The sequence below is a fragment of the Myotis daubentonii genome, chromosome 13, assembly GCF_963259705.1.
Source record: "Myotis daubentonii chromosome 13, mMyoDau2.1, whole genome shotgun sequence".
Classification (NCBI taxonomy): domain Eukaryota; kingdom Metazoa; phylum Chordata; class Mammalia; order Chiroptera; family Vespertilionidae; genus Myotis; species Myotis daubentonii.
Genome location: NC_081852.1, coordinates 48,069,756 through 48,084,402, shown reverse-complemented (window position 1 = coordinate 48,084,402; position 14,647 = coordinate 48,069,756). Strand labels below are relative to the sequence as shown.

At 52.5% G+C, this 14,647-nt stretch overlaps 1 protein-coding gene across 3 annotated transcripts in view; it reads left to right on the top strand.

The window, feature by feature from the left end:
• Positions 1-14,647, top strand: part of SH3PXD2A (SH3 and PX domains 2A) — a 220,518-nt gene that overhangs the window by 93,755 nt on the left and 112,116 nt on the right. For all 3 annotated transcript variants that reach the window (XR_009448256.1, XM_059661286.1, XM_059661287.1), the window contains exon 4: positions 12,803-12,879. Coding sequence is in view for 2 of the 3 variants with exons in the window: in XM_059661286.1 (XP_059517269.1) it covers positions 12,803-12,879 (77 nt within the window). In the remaining variant the exon portion in view is untranslated. The remainder of the gene's footprint in view (positions 1-12,802; positions 12,880-14,647) is intronic.

The window sequence follows — 14,647 nt, the reverse complement described above, 5'->3', positions numbered from 1 at the left end:
CTGTGGTGAAATCCCAGTGGATTTCTGTATCTGTTTTCCTGAGTGCAGTGTGTGGGAGAGGGGGCGGAGGGTGCTGGCTGGGGAGGCTCACCTGGCTGAGTCATCCTAGAGTGCCCCAAGGTGGGCAGGAGGAGTGAGTAATCCCTGCCTCTCCAGTGTGTTGTGTTCTCTGCTCTTTGAATTGGGCTGATGGAGGAGGAACATCCCTCAAAGGAGGAATGGATCCATGTGGGAGACGCGGTGTATTTAGGGGTTAGGGGTTCGAATCACAAAAGGCTGCTGAGGCTGAAGGGAGTTCGGATTTGACTCTGAGTAGGGCAGCCAGGGGGACAGTGGGTGCTTGGGAAACACTGTGATGCCTAGAGTCCACAGGGTCAGCGAAGAGATGGGCAGGGCCAGGTTGGGCCCCACCTGCTTGACCTGGAATTGCCAGCTCATAAACCATCCCATTTGTTCAACAGTTGTTATGGGCTGGGATCTGTGTGAAATGCTTTTGTACACTAGCTCATTGACTCCTCACAGTAACCCTTTGAGTGAGGCATGACTATGCCCACGTCGCTGTTGGAGGACACTGAGGTTTAGATAGGCTGTGACTTGTCCCATATCACACGGCAGCAAATGCCAGAGGTACTAGTCAGAAGCCTTCTGGTGACAAAGATGAGACCCATCTCAATCTGATGTAAGAAAACAAGGTGGAGCCCTAGCCCGTTTGGCTCAGTGGATAGAGCATCGGCCTGTGGACTGAAGGGTCCCGGGTTCAATTCCGGTCAAGGGCACATATCTCAGTTGCAGGGTCTTCCCCAGCCTGGGCCCTGGTCTGGGTGCATGCAGGAGGCAACTGATTGATGTGTTTCTCTCACATCACATCGATATTTCTCTCTGTCTCTCCCCCTCCCTTCCACTCTCTCTAAACGTCAATGAAAAAAATATCCTTGGGCGAGGATTAAAAAATAAATAAATAAAAAGATAGATGTTGACATTTTAAGAAAGAAAAAAAAGTGGAGATTTCTTGGCCGTCATACTTGAACACTTCAGGGGCAGTGGTTTCAGGCATGGCTGGGTCTAGGCGACCGAATCGTGTGTCTCTCTAGCTCTCAGTTCTGTTTTCTTCTGTTGAATTCATACTCAGACAGGCTTTCCCCAGTGGTAACAGAGCTATATATGCAAAGCAGCTTCCTAGCAACTTGGGGCTTACAGTTTATGAGTTAGGAGCCTCTGTAGAAAGAGAGCACTTCTCTTTCTGGTTGTCCCAGCAAGCGTCTCAGGCTGATTCTGATGGAACCAACTTGGGTCACATGCTCATTGCTGGACTGTTCTGATTGGTAACCCAAGAGTTTGGGGTGAGATGTGTCCCATTGAAATCAGACAGAGAATGAAGGAGGGATGGTTCCTTGAAAGAAAATGAGGGCACTGTAATAAAAACGCTGACAGGCAAAGCCCACCGATGCCTACTCTGCTAGGCTGCACCAGAGTTGGGTTCTTAGCATGGATCTGAAAGAGAGAGATTTGTGTGAGACAGAGCTCAGGGCATGGAGTGAGGCCCCCCTGGGCTGTGGACCTTCCCCACCGGGGCCATGTCCTTCCTGAACCTGCATGTGGCCACTTCCTCAGCATCTGGGCTTAACCTCAACTCTCCCCCAGCCAAAATGGTTCTCTCTACTGGTTCGGGTAAAGAGCAAGCAAGGCCAGTAATGTAGGTGAGAAGCAGGACTGGGTGGCAGGTGTGATCTGAGCCAGGCAGAAGGCTAGCGATAGTGGGGGTGTCATCTCAGCTACATCAGGGGCTTAAAGCAGGTGAGCAGGTGGCCTGCCGTCTCCTGACTGCAGCAGGCAGAGGGCTTAAGATGGTGGAGAGATCCAGGGAAGACTGGTTCTCCCTCTTTTTCTTCCCCACAGGCATTGCCTGTGCCTTGTCACCCTGTCTTGGTCTGTTTGGGATGCTATAACAAAATACCCTAAACTGAGTAGCTTATAAGCAACAGAAATGTATTTCTCACAGTTCTGGAGGCTGGAAGTTCAAGTTCATAGTGCCAGCATGTCAGGTGAGGGACCTCTCCCAGTTCTAGACTTCAGACTTCTCTCTCTGTCCTCGCCTGAGAGAGGCGCTAGGGAGCTCTGTGGTGCCTCTTTTATAAGAGAACTGATCTCATTCTTGAAGGCTCTGCCCTCATGACCTAATCACCTCCCCAAAGCCGCACCTCCGAATACCATCATATTGGGCACGAGGATCTCAACAGATGACTTTTGAGGGGGCACAGACATTCCGTCCACAGCACAGCCCATAGCATACTTGTCACTTGGGGGGCGGGGGGAGGACTCTCCCTCTAGTAACTCTCACACGTTTCCTCTAATTTGTCTGGGAAATTTGTGTTTTCTCTCCTGGGGTCACATCAGCCGGCAGAGCCAGAGGGGACCTCTTTGCCCCAACATCCACTCAGTTCTCAGACCTCACAGCTTGCCTCTCCCTTCTCAGGGCCCAGCGACCCTGACCCACTCTGCATGCACTCCCCTGTCCCTCCCGAGGGCACAGGCTGCACCCACATTCATCACACCCAGCTCGGTGCCAGGCGTTGCCAGGGACAAAGGGAGTTAAGAATCTCAGGAGTACAAGACCCATCGGGTGTCTGCCAGTCCTATGGACTCCCCCCAGAATGCCCTGTGATGGGTTGAATAGTGGCCCCCAAAAAGGTATGTCCACAGTCTAACCCCCAGAACCTGTGAACATAACCTTTTTTTTGGAAAAGGGACTTTGCAGGTGTAATTAGGTTAAAGATCTCAGAATGAGATCGTCCTGAATGAAGACAGGTGTCCTGATAAGAGAAAGGCAGCAGGAGATTTGAGATGGGACACCGAGGGGGCAGGCCATGTGGAGATGGAGGCAGAGATGGGAGCCATGCAACCATAGCCAGGGAACTCCGGGAGCCACCAAAGTTGGAAGAGGCAAGGAAGGATCCTCCCCAACGCCTTCAGGGGGCACACAGCCTGCTGACACCAGGCTTCTCCTTCCGGCCTTACTCCTGAGAGAATGAATTCCTGCTGCTTAAACGACCAACTGTGTGGTCTTTTGTTACAGTAGCCCTAGGAGGCGAATGCACCCCCTCTCCTTTTTGTCCTCAGATCCAATTCGATGGGCAGGAGTGTGGTTGGTGGGGAGTGGTCTGTCCTGTTTCTTAGGCGAGGCCCCCGTGATGCTCCAGGCTGCCTGGGCTGCCCTGAAGGGTGAGGGTTGGGAGCACCTGTGCCCTCGGAAGCCAGGCTGACTGGGGAGAGCTGGCCGAGGCATTGGGAGGAGGGGGGTGCTGGGAAGGTCTGAGGGGGCCCTGAAGATGGTGGCTGCCTGACAAATTCTCCAGGACAGTGGGGGAGGGAGGGCAAGAGTGGGGTGACTCCCAGAGGGTCCAGGAGCTTGGCCAAGGAGGGTGAGGCAGGCAGGCTTTCAAGGAAGGCTTTGTGGAGAAGGATTTAGGATGGGGAAGCTGCGCCTTTGAGTGGGGAGGGGTTTGGGTGGACATGTCCAAGGGCACTTAGAAGAAAACCAAACTCCTTTTTGTGGCTTACAAGACTCCTACACGCCTCCCTTCCATCTCCCGACTTTGGCCTGCGGTGCCTCTAGCTTTCCTGGCTCGGAGTCTTGCCTCACTGGGCTTTGCCCTCCTCAAAGTCTCCTCTGACATCAGGCAGCCATCCTGACCACTAACCAACGTCTCCCAGGCACGCCCTGCCCAGTGCCCCCTTTTATTCTCTCTCTTTTAATTGATATTTTTTATTTTATGTGCTTGCCATTCTGTTCTTTTAATTTTTCAATTATAGTTGACCTACAATATTATATTAGTTTCAGGTTCACAACATAGTGATTAGGCATTTATATAACTTATCTGACATCATACACAGTTATTACAGTATTACTGACTCTATTCCCTACGCTGTACTTTACGTCCCCATGACTGTTTTTATAACTGGCAATTTGTACATCTGAATCCTTTCCCCTTTCCTACCCCTCCCCAGTCCCCCCTCCCACCTGGTATTTTATTCTCTTTATAGAGGTGGGGGAGACATATATATGTGACCAGACTACTTACTAGATATGAAATTGCATACTGGATCCCTTCCAGGCACCCCCTCCCCTAGTTAGAAAGTAAACAGGGCCCCTATCTGGCTCATTCACAGCAGTGGTCCCAGCACCTGGAGCAGGTCCTCCATCAAGACAGTGATGGATGGATGGATGGATGGATGGATGGATGGATGGATGGATGGATGGACGGATGAGTGGATGGATGGACAGATGGATGGACGGATGGGTGAATGGATGGCATTCCAGGTGGCAAAAGAAGCAAGGAAGAGGGAGTTACATGCAGATGTGTACATTCACACACAGACATTGTAGATCTTGAAGAGGAGAGGTTGCCAAGAATAAATGAGCCAGGATGGATAAAAGAGGCCTGGCGGCCAGCCCTCTACTATTACCTATGTAGCCAGTGTGTTCTTGTCACTCCTGAACAGTAGTATGTGCTTGCCCATTTGTAAGAACACATTCCTAGTCATGGAGGTTGCTACAGATCCTTCATGGCTGGGGGCGGGGGGGCAGGGCTCCCTGGTGCTGTGTCTGTTCTTCCTGGGCCCTTGTCCCCCTACTTCTGCTCAAGGAACCCAGTGGCTATCACATTTCACAAGGAGGACCCTGGAGGCTGTGGTGGGCTTAGGGGTTTAACTGCTCTCAGAAGCTTTTGTCTTTTTCTTTACCTGTTTCACTCTATCAATGAGAAGGAGCTCTGTCCTCATCTTTCACCTTCTCTCACACCAATGTTCCTCTCTCTCTCCCCTCTTCTCTCTCTCTCTCTCTCTCTCTCTCTCTCTCTCTCTCTCTCTCAAAATCAATTTTAACATTTTAAAATAAATAAATTTTTAAAAGTAGTTGCTTCAAAGTCTTTGTGAGAATTAAGGAGCAAACCCAATGAAAAGCTCCTAGCATGTGCCTGGACTGAGTCAGCACTTAGCTACTTTTACCACTTGTCTCATGCCTCCTCTGCTCCTCTCAATTCCATCACCACCACTAGATAAATCTTAGGACCGCTGGAAAAGGACCAGCCCTTCAGTCTCAATGAGAACGCACAGGGCCCAGTGGAGGAGGGACCTACTGCAAGGCCACACAGTGGCCCAGCAGCCAGTGGCCCAGGCAGGACGCTAGCCCAGGACTCCGGCCCAGGCCTCTGCTCCTTCTGCGAGTCCCGCCTTCTCAGCCCAGCCCAGAGTGGCGGGAAGAGGGGCCTCCGTGTACACGCTAGGACCCTGTTGGGCTGGGCAGCTTTCTTCTCCATTCTCGGGAATGAGTTAACTCCTGAGGTCTGTTTCAGGCCCCGTGTGTAATCTTCCTAACGATGCTTATCATATTTCTGGGACAGCATCTGCCTGGCTTTGAAGACTCAGGCAGGAGCCTGGCCTCACCATAAACGGGCTGAATTATATTTACAAGCGGCCTTTAATGCCCTGTGGTCTCGGCTTCCTTAATGGGGATTTTCCTCCTCCTTTTTTTCTCTCTCCCTCGGTCACCGGTTTGGCTTTCAGAGTGCGGTTTGGATTCCTAACAGAGAAGTCGAGGCCGTAGGATCCCTTCCAGATCTTCCCTCCCTCTTCCCCCTCCCGCCCCTGCTGCCTGTGCCAAAGCCCCAAGAAAAGAAAACGTTGCTTCTGTCAGGATTTCAGCGGGAAAGAGAGAAGCCCTGTTGGGATTCCAAAACACGCCCTGGGAGATGGCTGGTACGGAAGTCCTGACTCTGCACCTGAGCGCAGACCCGCAGGCCTCCCGGGGCTGGAGGGGTCCAGCCCAGAGGCACGGCCGCCTCACTTGCAGAGGGAACCCGAGGGACAAGGTGGGGGACCATGCCAGCGTGGGTGAGGAGCCCTCCCGCTACCTCCCAACCTCACCCACCTCCCTTTTCAGAACCGGCTGCCCTTCTGGAGGCCTCCATTGTTCTTTTCTGGCTTTTTACTTTAAGTTTTTAATCAAAGTTGTATATCAGATCACTTAATGCCTTCATCTCCTCAGTTGCTCCTTCCCCGTATCTGCCGCTTTCCTTTCTCACGTGGCGAGACTTGGCTTTACGGCCCAGGGTCTTTCTGCGGCCTTGGTCCAGCTGTAGCCTAGTGATACCCCCTGTGCTGGGGGGATGCCCGCAGGGAGGGTTATGCGATGAGCCTGCTCCCACTGCACTTGTTCGGTGTGGGTGGCCTATTTCTTCCCGCAAACCTGGACCACTTTACCCATGTGCTGCCCTGTGTAGTGTCCTCGCGGACCCTGAACTTCACCATCCTTTCCGAGGGGCATGGATCGAACGCTGTACTTCTGTCTCAACTCTTCGGAAAGAGGAAGAGACATAATCTTCGTGTGCCTTTTATATGGTTCTTGCTCCGGTCAGAAGTCACAAAGGGATTGAACTTCATTTTGACCACTGGCGCTTCAGCCATCACAGTCGTTCTTACTAACTGTCTTTTGCTAGTTCCGTCTGCAAATGGGTCAGGTCTATGTGATCTACACAGCTATTCTATCTATGTCTATATTTATAATCTTAAGATACCGAACTTAGGGGTTTGGCCAGCCTTGAGTTGGGGTCTGGGAGGGAGCCCTAGTTTGTCTCCACACCCTCCTCCTTCCCTTTTAGCCTCCCACAGGGTGAGAAAGGGCAGGAGTACAATTTTTGGAGAATGGTCAAGCCATGTTTTATCTCCTTTCTAAAGGAGCACCTGGCAATGCCAGCTCTGTGGGTCCCGGTCCCTCCTGTGGCCTCTCCTTTGGTTTCCTCTGCTTCTTAGATGATCCTTTCGCTCCTGTGAGCTACCTCTTGACCACTGGTGTCACGGGGCCTGGGTGACCTCCAGCTCCTGACAGATAACTGGCTCAGGTCTCGGGTTGAGGGCTCAGAAACCCAGCCCCAGGCTGCCTGTCATTTTGTCAGTCCCGTGAGCAGGTCTCCTCACGCCATGCGTTTATGTTTACATGCTGTCGCCATGGCTGCACACATATGCTCCTGCAACATGCAGGCAATAAAGCGGCAGGCAACCAAAAAAGGGTAGGAGGCAGAGAGGCCAGGAATACCAAATCTGTGACATCTTCCCCCAAGAAACAGCGGCCGTCTCCAGCGTCTTGATAAATCGCGTTTTATCTCCTTTCAAAAGGAACACGTGGTAGAGCCTATTCATCTTGATGTCATTGTCCAGTCTGCACAGTGTCATCCTCTGGTGGGGAGACGGCCCCTTAGCCCAGCCTCAGAGAAAAAGGGAGGAAGGAGAGCTTGAGGGAGAGAATGGGAGAGGACAGTGAATGGCCGAAAGTACCTACTGGGTGCCTGCTGTGTGCAAAGCCAGTGCTAAATGGAGTGTATGCTGCTGCAGAGGAAGGAGCGGCAGCCTGTGGCTCTGGCTCACACCCTGTGCGGAGAGATGAGTGACATGAATGGAAAACAAGCCTCACACGTGATGCATTAGATGCTCCCCTGGAGCAGGGCTGGGGACAGTACCTGTGGAGACGGGAAGTCAGGGAAGACTGTCACAGCTGCTTTCAGTGCTCCTAGGCCGTCCCCTTACCATTCACCTCTACCTGCCAGAGACAGCTCATGGGAGCAACTGGGGGCTTTGTTCTAGCCAAGGGGGTGCACTCAGCCAGAGGGACCATGGAGTTAATGCTCTCCGGGCACACTCAGCCAGAGGGACCATGGAGGCAATGCTCTCCGGGCACACTCAGCCATAGGGACCATGGAGTTAGTGCTCTCCGGGCACACTCAGCCAGAGGGACCATGGAGTTAGTGCTCTCCGGGCACACTCAGCCAGAGGGACCATGGAGTTAGTGCTCTCCGGGCACACTCAGCCAGAGGGACCATGGAGTTAGTGCTCTCCGGGCACGCTCAGCCAGAGGGACCATGGAGTTAGTGCTCTCCGGGCACGCTCAGCCAGAGGGACCATGGAGTTAGTGCTCTCCGGGCACGCTCAGCCAGAGGGACCATGGAGTTAGTGCTCTCCGGGCACACTCAGCCAGAGGGACCATGGAGTTAGTGCTCTCCGGGCACGCTCAGCCAGAGGGACCATGGAGTTAGTGCTCTCCGGGCACACTCAGCCAGAGGGACCATGGAGTTAGTGCTCTCCGGGCACACTCAGCCAGAGGGACCATGGAGTTAGTGCTCTCCGGGCACACTCAGCCAGAGGGACCATGGAGTTAGTGCTCTCCGGGCACACTCAGCCAGAGGGACCATGGAGGTAATGCTCTCCAGGCACACTCAGCCAGAGGGACCATGGAGGCAATGCTCTCTGGGCACACTCAGCCAGAGGGACCATGGAGTTAGTGCTCTCCGGGCACACTCAGCCAGAGGGACCATGGAGGCAATGCTCTCTGGGCACACTCAGCCAGAGGGACCATGGAGTTAATGCTCTCCAGGCACACTCAGCCAGAGGGACCATGGAGTTAATGCTCTCCAGGCACACTCAGCCAGAGGGACCATGGAGTTAGTGCTCTCCGGGCACACTCAGCCAGAGGGACCATGGAGTTAGTGCTCTCCGGGCACACTCAGCCAGAGGGACCATGGAGGCAATGCTCTCCGGGCACACTCAGCCAGAGGGACCATGGAGTTAGTGCTCTCCGGGCACGCTCAGCCAGAGGGACCATGGAGTTAGTGCTCTCCGGGCACACTCAGCCAGAGGGACCATGGAGTTAGTGCTCTCCGGGCACACTCAGCCAGAGGGACCATGGAGTTAGTGCTCTCCGGGCACACTCAGCCAGAGGGACCATGGAGTTAGTGCTCTCCGGGCACACTCAGCCAGAGGGACCATGGAGGTAATGCTCTCCAGGCACACTCAGCCAGAGGGACCATGGAGGCAATGCTCTCTGGGCACACTCAGCCAGAGGGACCATGGAGTTAGTGCTCTCCGGGCACACTCAGCCAGAGGGACCATGGAGGCAATGCTCTCTGGGCACACTCAGCCAGAGGGACCATGGAGTTAATGCTCTCCAGGCACACTCAGCCAGAGGGACCATGGAGTTAATGCTCTCCAGGCACACTCAGCCAGAGGGACCATGGAGTTAGTGCTCTCCGGGCACACTCAGCCAGAGGGACCATGGAGTTAGTGCTCTCCGGGCACACTCAGCCAGAGGGACCATGGAGGCAATGCTCTCCGGGCACACTCAGCCAGAGGGACCATGGAGTTAATGCTCTCCGGGCACACTCAGCCAGAGGGACCATGGAGGTAATGCTCTCCAGGCACACTCAGCCAGAGGGACCATGGAGTTAGTGCTCTCCGGGCACACTCAGCCAGAGGGACCATGGAGGCAATGCTCTCCGGGCACACTCAGCCAGAGGGACCATGGAGTTAATGCTCTCCGGGCACACTCAGCCAGAGGGACCATGGAGGTAATGCTCTCCAGGCACACTCAGCCAGAGGGACCATGGAGTTAGTGCTCTCCGGGCACACTCAGCCAGAGGGACCATGGAGTTAGTGCTCTCCGGGCACACTCAGCCAGAGGGACCATGGAGTTAATGCTCTCCGGGCACACTCAGCCAGAGGGACCATGGAGGTAATGCTCTCCAGGCACACTCAGCCAGAGGGACCATGGAGTTAGTGCTCTCCGGGCACACTCAGCCAGAGGGACCATGGAGTTAGTGCTCTCCGGGCACACTCAGCCAGAGGGACCATGGAGTTAGTGCTCTCCGGGCACACTCAGCCAGAGGGACCATGGAGGCAATGCTCTCCGGGCACACTCAGCCAGAGGGACCATGGAGTTAATGCTCTCCGGGCACACTCAGCCAGAGGGACCATGGAGGTAATGCTCTCCAGGCACACTCAGCCAGAGGGACCATGGAGTTAGTGCTCTCCGGGCACACTCAGCCAGAGGGACCATGGAGGCAATGCTCTCCGGGCACACTCAGCCAGAGGGACCATGGAGTTAATGCTCTCCGGGCACACTCAGCCAGAGGGACCATGGAGGTAATGCTCTCCAGGCACACTCAGCCAGAGGGACCATGGAGTTAGTGCTCTCCGGGCACACTCAGCCAGAGGGACCATGGAGTTAGTGCTCTCCGGGCACACTCAGCCAGAGGGACCATGGAGTTAATGCTCTCCGGGCACACTCAGCCAGAGGGACCATGGAGGTAATGCTCTCCAGGCACACTCAGCCAGAGGGACCATGGAGTTAGTGCTCTCCGGGCACACTCAGCCAGGGGGACCATGGAGTTAGTGCTCTCCGGGCACACTCAGCCAGAGGGACCATGGAGGCAATGCTCTCCGGGCACACTCAGCCAGAGGGACCATGGAGGCAATGCTCTCAGAAGCTCAATAACAAGCCAGGGGGTGGTGGGATAAATACCCGAGCCTCCTTGCCCTCAATTGGGATACCTCTGAGGTATGATCTTCATTACCCCCACCTCCTACCCCCGAGTTCCTCAACAGAACTTCACTCTGGAGACACAGAATGATGAGCTGGCTGTGTAATGCTTCCTCCCCTTCCCTGCCTTCCTTCCCCATCCCCCCACTGTACTTCCCAGGATCACCTCCCAAATAAACGACATGCACTCCACTCCTTGTCCCTGGGTCTGTCTGGGTCTGTTTCTGGGGAAACAACCTTTCTCTGTACTTCAGTTGGATCTAGAAGACAGAGGGCGCTTAAGTGGATTCGCATGTGGTCTGCACCTTTGTTCATGTGCAATGGCAGTTATCTCAACTAGGGCTCCTTTAATGCAAGTGATGAAAATCCATCTCCAACCAGTTCAAATAAAAAATAATTATTTATGAAAGTAAAAGTGCCAGGCAAACTCTGAGTTCAGAAACAGCTACATCCAGGCACTCAAATGATGTCAAAGAAATGTGCCCTTCACTATCTCTTGGCTCTGCTTTTCAATCATTCAAGAAACATTGATTGAGTGCCTACCTTATGCCAGATCCTTTCTCTCAGTTGGTTTCCTTCTGAGGCAGAAGAAAGATGGCACTAGAAGCTCCAGATTTTTGTCCTACCAGCTTAGCAACTTTGGGAGAAAGAAGGCACCAGCAGAGGTCTCAGGGCGGATCCTGATTGGCCCAGACCAGGTTCCCTGGCTACCTCTGAGCTAATCACTGTGACTCTGGTTTTCTAGGCAGGGTCACATGCCTACCTTGTTGCCAGGGGGTGTGGGGTGCCTCGTCTGAACCATAAGGACTAGGAATGGAGGAGGGAGGCTCTCCAGGGGGAAATAGGATAGATTTAGACAACAGATGCCTGGTATACTAGGTGTACTGGTTAATAATGAGGATTTTTTTCATTAGATGGGGTTACACATATGTTCATATATATATATATGTGTGTGTGTGTGTGTGTGTGTGTGTGTGTGTGTGTGTGTGATTTGATATGTATGCTATTTTGTTGTATTGACAACAAGCTTCAAAACTTCATATGTCAAATTTTCTGAAGGTGTTAACATCATAGATATTTTTACGCTTAAAAATGTCAAGTTTCATGCCAAAAAGCATTTGTGGGAAGTTTTAATTCATTATTTTGAAGAAAAGTGCTAGGGAAGGACATTACTTTGAATAAAGCCCTTTTGATGTTTCTCTTGAAATTATCGTGTTTTCTTTGATTACAAAATCCACATTACTAAGAGGTCAATAATTAATCCGCATCGCTAACCAGTTACCGCTCAATCCGCATTATTAACCAGTTAATGCTCAATCTGTATATGATGGTAACACCTTCAGAAAATTTGACATATGAAGTTTTGAAGCTTATTGTCAATACAACAAAATAGCATACATATCAAATCGCATATATACCAACAAATGTGTAACCCCATCTATTGAAAGAAATCAGCATTATTGACCGGTACACCTAGTAGCTATGCATGAGCACTTCACAGTGTCCCAGCTCAGATGAGACAGACAGGCCCCAGGTGGAAGGAGGCTCACAATAGCTGTAACCACAGCAGAATGCACGAATGCCTGAGGAATGGACGATGTGCGTGGATGCCCTGGAAAGATGGAGATTACTCCCAGCTTGGCCAATCAGGGAAGGCCTCTGAAGAGGGGGCATTGGCCCTAGACATTGATGGTCTTTGGGCATAGAAATGTCAGCTGTGATTGTCTTTGGGCCTTGAATGTCAGGCCAAAGGGTTCCTATTCCAAATTTAATTATTGTGAAGGACTGTGCATTGACCTATTTGTTATCATTGCATTCTGCTAGTTCAGAGGAGCCTGCTGGGAAGGTTGGAGGGGTTGGCATTTCCTGTGAGCCTTGCCCATGCCTGTAAAAGGGTATATCAGCACAGCCATGCAGTGGTCCGGACGGCTGGAGGCTGTGTGTCAGAGAAGTTGGGGAACCGTCAGGCCCCCTCGGCATTGGCCTGTGCCCGCCCTGGAAATAGCCACCCACTTAAACTAAGAATAGGAATTCCTGCCCGGCTGGCAGGAACTAATGCCGATTTCTCAAGTAGGGATGGGCCTGAAAACAAAACACAGCGTTGGGTGGGGCCATCCTTTGTATTTATTTGCGAGGTCAGTTGGGAGCTGTGCCCACGTCTGGGCATTGATCCTGCCATTAGACCCAGACACGGTGACCTGGACCAGATGGCAGCCTCCAGGGCTCCTCGCCTGCCCGAGAGGTCCTGGGCTCTCAGCCTTGGGTGCCTCCTGCCCCCTGAAAGAGGTGACTACTCCCTTGTTGCCTTGACAACAAGCAGAGGTGGTGGCCAGCTAAGATGCTGAGAAGCCAAGGGAGAGGGGACTGAGAGGGGAGGGTCCCAGGTCCCTGTGGCAGTTTTACCTGGAATCACCTGGCTCACGAGCATTTCTCTTCCAGGCAAAATCCTCTTCCGGAGAAGCCACATCCGGGACGTCGCTGTGAGGAGGCTGAAGCCCATCGACGAGTACTGCCGGGTAAGGCCGTCTGGGGGCTTGGGGCCGCCCCTTCTGTCCATCTGTGAAGGAAGTCTGTCTGTTCGGAGCCCTCTGCTGTGGTTTAGCAGATACGTCCTGAGGCCTGGTGCTTCCTGGCCAGAGGGGTGGGTATGGGTGTCCCTTGGGGAGGGGCCACCCCATGACTGGGCCGCCCTCTGAGGGCCTCAGGCTCACAGCTAGCTGAGCCTCTACTCCTTTCGGGACACGTCCGTGTTTACAAAACGCCATTTTAAATCACTTCCACGGGCTTGGGAGCTCAGCGAAGGGCTTCCTGTGGGAGGGATTCTGTACGTGACCTTCTGCTGGACGTAGAACTGCTGCTTTGAGTTCCTGTTGGGACGTTGTTGGAATCGGTTCTGGGTTTAAGAGCATTCGAAACGTATATTTGCTTATTCACAGAAGTCTTGGTAGTTACAGAGTTCATGGACACATCTTCATAGGAGCAAATGTGTGCGCGTGCACATACACGCACACACACACACACACAAAAACACACACACAGCATGTGTACGCTCCTGCACTAGGAGAGCCCATGCCAGAGCACGGATGGGAGCGTGGCAGCGATGTCCAGATGCAGAGCCTGTTGCCTTTCTGCTTGGATTAGAGCCTAGGCCCCTATAGGGAGAGTGAGAGGTCTCTGGGCAGGTTGAACTCCTCACTAGCTTCGAGAACTTGGGCAAGTTACTTAACTTCCGGGAGCCTCATTTTCCACACCTGTACCTTAGGGAGAATAGTGCCTCTGCAGAAGGTAGTTCTGGGGAGGAAATGAACTGACACATTTGAGCCACAGCACATAGTGTCTGGTACAGAGGAAGCATTCAGTAGATGCTACCTTTTTGTTATTATTCCATGGCAGAAAGTTGAATCTTACCGCTGGGTACCACTGGCTTTCATGGAGATGGAATTTCTTAAACTAAACCTACTGTGGAATCTGAGAGGCAAGTGGGATAACGTTTTGTTGTGAGTGCTAGCACTAGAGCTGGGGTCAGACCCCAGTGCCCACCTCCTAGCTCTGTGACTTTGGGAGAGTTACTTTGCCTCTCTGAGCCCCAGTTTCCTCATCTGTAAAAGGAGGGTAGAAACAACTCTTTCACAGGGTCCATGAAAGGGGTGGAGTGAGGGAAGGTATATCTCAGTGCTTGTTATTCTGAAATACTCTGTTCCTACAGAGTTGTGACCATAAGATTTCTTCTTGTCTGGCCAGTGTTGCTCAATGGTCCTATGAACCAGGAATTCATAGATCAATTCCCAGTCAGGGCACATGCCCAGGTTTCGAGTTTGATCCCCAGTTTGGGGCATGCTGGAGGCAGTTGATCAATGAGTCTCTTTGATCATTGTTATTTCTCTCTCTCTCTCTCTCTCTCTCTCTCTCTCTCTCTCTCTCCCTCTCTCCCTCCCTCCCTCCCTCCCTCTCTCTCCCTTCCTCTCTGAAATCAATAAAAATATATATTGTTGTTTTTTTAAAGATTCCTTTTTGTGCTAATGTTTGATATTTCTCAAACACTCTTTGGCAATAAAAATGCCCAAATAAGAACCATGTTGCTAAATTGACGGGGCCGACAAGCACTCCCACAGACTCTGCGTTAAGCTGATTCTGACTTCCGTGACTGTGCAGGTCATACTGGTCACATTTTCTTCCTTAACCTGAAAGGATGCCCTGATGATGAATTATTCCCTTAAACCAGAAGCTCCCTTTCCTCAGACCAATCCAGCCGACCTAGGAGAGGCTGCGGTTCGGTTCCAGACC